At 39.4% G+C, this 5,756-nt stretch overlaps 1 protein-coding gene across 1 annotated transcript in view; it reads left to right on the forward strand.

Moving 5' to 3' along the window:
* Positions 1-4,535: 4,535 nt before the first annotated feature.
* NMD3 (NMD3 ribosome export adaptor) overlaps positions 4,536-5,756 on the forward strand; it is an 11,339-nt gene continuing 10,118 nt past the window's right edge. The window contains exon 1 of the mRNA XM_009333985.1: positions 4,536-4,657. Within this exon, the coding sequence (XP_009332260.1) occupies positions 4,536-4,657 (122 nt within the window). The remainder of the gene's footprint in view (positions 4,658-5,756) is intronic.

The following is a 5,756-nucleotide window of genomic DNA, read 5'->3' on the forward strand; positions in this document are numbered from 1 at the left end:
TTTCCCACGAATTTATCATTCTATGTTTCTTCTATTTATTGAAGTTTCTACTGAAAATTAAGCTGCTGTGAGCCAGCTGTTCTGGCTGGCACACCTCCACAAATGCTGTCCTGGCTTTTCTTGCCTTGGCACTTGAGATTTCATGCAAACTATGTACAGCTGTTCACTCAAGGGCCCAGTCATCTACACATAAGAATGAGAACAAGCCTGTGTTAAAACTGTTTTTAATTGGTGTGCTCGCTTTCCTTACATATCATGCAGATCCTTTTAATGCCGCGACTTCGGTATTGTTTGGTAGTTTGGAGACTATGCAGTACTTCTAAAGATCAGATACAAAATCTATTGCAAATCTTAGGATAAACTCATCTTGACTTGCATATGAGTTCATTGTCACTCATATAATTCAAATGTCAGCATGCACATTGGTTAAATATTTGGATAGCCTAATGAATAGAAATGAAACATAATACAGCATAAGATGAAGTAGTGTGCTTATGGTAACGGATTATGTAGACCCTAAAGAATGTAACAGTAAGAGCAGAAAACTAATATATAGCTTAAATATAATATTTAATACTCATTGAAAAACAGCAGAGGGAAAGATAAGAAATCAGTGCAAACTGACATGCTTTTCACTTGGAGTAAGATTCAACCAGATGTCTAAATTTACCAAACAGCTAATTGCTAGCAAAAACTATTTGCTCTTTTCTGCTTAGATTTCTACTGGCTTAGTGATGTGAACCCAGTGGCAAGGACCATTCCTGGTGCAAAGGACAGGGTCAGGAGTTTCCCCAAGGGTCAGCAATATGTAAAAAAAAGATTTTTCACCAATAGCCATTCGCACCTTCAGCAACTGTACCCATCCAGAAAAGCTCTTCCTTTATACTGTCTCCATTTCTACAAATCATTCTGATGACTGGTTTCTGGATTAATAGGATTAAAAATAATGTTTATTGAAACACATGTGCCTCTTGGAAAAGATCAATCAGGGTAAAATGACACTTTAAAAACTTGCTACAGCTGTTGATAGTGATAAAATTAATGGAAGAGTGAAAAGGTTCATTCTAGGATGTAATAAAGTATATAGACTGATAACTGAATTAATTATACAACCATTCTAATTATTAGACAGTTCTATAAATGAGATGTGTGTACTGTACACACTGTCAATTAATAAATTCCATATTTCTATATGATGTTTTAATACATATTTTAATTCATATTTTCTGATTCTGTAACTGGAATTAGAAAAAAATGAGTTATTTAAAACCTCAGTCTACAAGCTTTATCTGTGGCCTCAACCTTTGAAGGAACTATATAGACATGTTTCAAAACAGACCTGCACAAAGTCAGGATGCACAGTACAGAGAAGCTTGCAGGACCCAGGCCCCTGAGGAGCAGGGCCTTTTGCTTACCCTCTCATGACTACTGCAGCATTCAGACTGATGCCATGATAATATGGTGCCTTCCCCATTTCAACAAGCGAGCTCTGCACAGATGCAGAGGATTATCAAGTACACACTTTTCATACTGAGTATTTATTTCCCACTCTCATCCTAGCCCGTAAATCCAAACTGACAAAAGTGACAAAACATTTAAATCACTCTACATCCCCAAATTCTGCAAAGAAAAAAATGTAAAATAAGAACTTATGCACACTGCTTGCCATGTTTCTGATCTTAGGGAATCCTAAGGAGTAATTAACAACTCCATGCAACCAGTCATACATTGAAATGCCAATACAGTTTTAGACAGCAGCAGTCACAGAAGGGGGAACAACATTTTTCACCCTTACCTTTTCCACTGTCCATCATTAGTACTAGAGTAGCTGGTGGTGGAGACCTGACAGCTTTATCACCCAAGCTGCCAGAATTTACAAAGCCGCCTTTAAATTCACGGCAGTGCCTGTACGCAGTCTTATAACTCCTGCAGCTCCTGGGTGGAAAGAGAAATTAAATGGAGCTGTGAAAACTGAAATGTCCTGATGAGTTACCATCTTGCACTTTACATAACAGCTCCAGAGACATTTGCAGGGAAAGAAAAAAACACTCAAAGCCTCAGCACACATTACAAGTGTAATTCCTGCAGGTTTTTTTCCAGGAAGGTAAGCAGTTATTGCCACTTTCTTAATTCTGTCTTATACATGCCATTAAGCAGTGCATGGCTGTTTCACTGAGAATGAATGAGAATGAAGCCAAGAGCGCACATCAGCACGACATCCAGACTGGGTTGAAATCCAGCCCCCCAATCTTTCTCTGGCCTGTTTAAAACAGCAGCTGGGCACATTCATAGTTATTTTCCTGCCTTGTGTTTCCACCAGTCATTTATACCAGGCCACAGCTGACCACCTCCAAACCCAATTTTTCTGTTTCCACACAATAGTTTTATATTGACTGCTACAAGCATGACTGCCCAACGTATGTACAGAACAGTGAAGAATCACACAAATGTACTTATGCACTGTTTTCTTCCAGCCCAGGATCTCCTTCTGTGCCCCTTGTACAGTCCCTTTGCAGCTGGTAGGGCAGTGAGAAGATAGCGCGTCTGGTTTTGAAGGCACACCAGGCCTGTCAGATATCCTGCACAGCTCCTTTGAGTCTGGCTGCAATATCAGTAAGACAGTAACTAGCATACAATGGCAAAAATACACAGCAATCTTCCCAAACATAGTGTATTTAAAACACTGATGTGGACCACCACAAATCAAGCTGATGCGGCTCAACAGGGCTGAAAAATAAACCCATGTCCATCATTTTTTCTACAGGCATTACCACAGATATGTGGTGATCACTTGCTCAAAAGAAATTGATAGCCTACGGGATTAATACTCACACCTACGCAAATCTGACCCTCTCTTAAATGATCTGCAGTATAAATTATTTCCTAAGATGTTAGATCTCTGGCTAGTGCCAGCCTATAGCAAGTAAGGTCTTACCCATAAACTCATTCCTAAAAATGCCACCGATTTAGAGGTGGAATCCATCTCGACAACTACAATAATACTGGCATTTCTTTGAATACTGGGTCCTCACTAGGAAGAGATGGTGAAATCTTTCAGTCCACATCACATGGCCAAAGTCCATGTAGTAAGTTCTGACATCTAGACCTACCATTGCTAAAGTTCTCAGGGAATTCTGTAGTCTGCTTTTTATCTTGTTTATTGTGTACAAAGATGTAAAATCTTTCAGAAGTGGTGCTAAGACTATAACAATACTTCGACAGTTTAAAACATTCAGATTTTACTTGGATGGGTGGAAGCCACAGGGCAACAAGATCTTGCAGAGGCAATACAAAATACCTTGGTGACTACAAAGAATATAGTTCTGATTTTAACTGGCAGTAGATGGTGGCTGTGCCTTGAGCTGAGGTAGGGTTTAGTATATTAGCACTGAAATAAGGTGGAGAAAACTGCAGTTGAAAATAAATCTGCAGTGGAAACATTTAAAGTATTATTAGGATCAAATTCTCCTCCCGGTGACTTCACAGAAGATCTGGCTCCCATGAATGACAGGCTTTGTCCTACCCCTCTTGCAATGTGAGACTCGCCAAGTGACAGCCTGGAATTTACCTGGAATTTACAGGAAGTGTATTATTTCATAAGTCAAAGAAATCAAAGATTAATTCATCAGGGCTTGAAAGTAAAAACTATATAATACCCACTGTACAGCAGGGGTTCTGAAGAGTATAGAAATGAAACTTCAGTGCAGAGAAACACTTTTTTATATTTTTTTGCTTTTTCCTTTTTTTTTCCTAATAATATGGTCCATAGTAAGTCTCCAGAGAGGTCTGCAAAGAAACTTAATTTCAAAGGAGCAGAAGTGAGTAACAGTCTGTGAACAAAAGCAGCCCATCATAGAAAACGGTGCCAAAGAAGAAAAAACAAGTCAGACAGCTTTACAGCCTGTGATTTTCAGTCCCCAAAGCAACTCTAAAGCAATCAAAACAACTCGTCCTTTCCATCAGGATATTACCATATTAAATAAACCACACACAATGTGTTGATGCAATTCAGCTCTATTTTTCTCCACCATAACTGTAAACCTGCAAAAAACAAATGTTGACCCACAAACATACCTTAATATCATGATAATTGCCCAAGGATCTCTTCTCCAAAGGGAATGGTTGGTTACCATACACCACTAACGGAATCTAACCCAAATGGGTTGTACCAACTCCTTATTCTAAACCAAATATTATGTAACTCTTAATTATGACAGAGTAGTTGACAACAATCTCACTGTAAAGTCTTTTTCAGCTTTGTGGGTAAGCTGTACCAGCAATGAACCCAGGAAGAAAGGTATTCGTTGTTCTGCTGTTCTCCCCTGGGGAAGCTCAAAGCCTCCTTCTGAAGGGGAAGGTGATGGGTGGAGCAGCGAGGAAAAACTTGGTGCCGTTAACTTGGTGCCAGGCTTGGATATTTGGTATTTAAGCTTTAAGTTATACTTCAAAAAGATAGATACTGTTTTGAGTCATGCAGGCTGGAAGGGACCTCGGGAAGTCTCTAGACCAACCTCCTGCTCAAAGCAGGGTCAAACATGAAGCCAGAGCAGGTTGCTCAGCATTTTAACCAGCTTAGGCTTGACACCCTCCAAGGACAGAGACTGCACAACTCCATAGACAACCTGCTCCAGTTCCTGACTGTCCTCATGGTGAGAAAGTTTTTCTTTAAACCACTCTGAATCTTTTTTGTTTCAACTTATGCCTGTTGCCTCTCATCCACCCACCATGCACCACTGGGAAGAGCCTGGCTCCTTCTCCTCCATGACCTCCTCATCAGTCTGGATGGCTGCTCTTAGGTTCCCTCAAAGGTTCCCTTCTCTTCTGCAGGCTGAGCCAGCCCCAGTCCCTCTGCTCCCTCACGGGAAAAAAAAACCGTCTGTGTGGGTCCTGCTTAACTCACTCCAGTTTATCAAGGCTTTTTTGTACTGGGAGACAAGCGCCAGTCTGGAAGGTGAATTCTTAAAAATTTTAAAATATTTTATTTCTGTAAAATGTAACTTTAAATAAATTTTCTCAAAATCCAACAAGGCTTTGCTAAGGACTGGCCATCATGAAAAAGAAGTTAGTAGATTATTGACATCAGTTAGGATAATGTCTTGTTATTCTACTATTGAAACTGCATCCTCCCTTCAGAAACTCGCAACTGCCAGTTGGTTCTAGGGGTAGTTTCATACTAAGTCCTAACAGCAAATTAAAGGCATCTAATAATTATCATAGTTTAATCCTTTACAAATCAGTGACGAGATGAGAGCCCTTACTCATTTGTGCTTGATAATGATTTCAAATCAAAACTGAATCCTCAGCCGGAATAGTTGTTTGTTTCTCCATTTAGAAGCAACTGCTGTACGACATAATCTATGGTATATAATCTATGTTCTCAGAAAAAAATGTGATCTCATTGCTCAGATACGGGAAGAGTAAACAAAGGGAGAAGTTCAGGCACTTTGGTTTTACCCATTTCTACAAAGTGATGAGAAGTTGCCAGCAGATGTGAAAGGTAGCTAGTAGATAACAGTCTTTTCAAAATCAATACTGAAAGTAATATACATTTAATGGAAAACATCCCTATTCTTACTCTTTCCACCGAAGTTGGAAATTCCTTTTAAAATACACTTCAAGGAGTTTTTGGAGATGTTTGGCCACAGTTGACAAATAGGTGACAACAGTAATAAAATGGCTTCAAAGCAGTATTTCTCGAAGATAAATTAGCAGAAACCTTTAAAAATTTATTGTTGAAAAGGGCCACCTGCTCGTGT

Source organism: Pygoscelis adeliae, unplaced genomic scaffold, assembly GCF_000699105.1.
Source record: "Pygoscelis adeliae isolate BGI_AS28 unplaced genomic scaffold, ASM69910v1 Scaffold241, whole genome shotgun sequence".
NCBI classification, from domain to species: Eukaryota; Metazoa; Chordata; class Aves; order Sphenisciformes; family Spheniscidae; genus Pygoscelis; species Pygoscelis adeliae.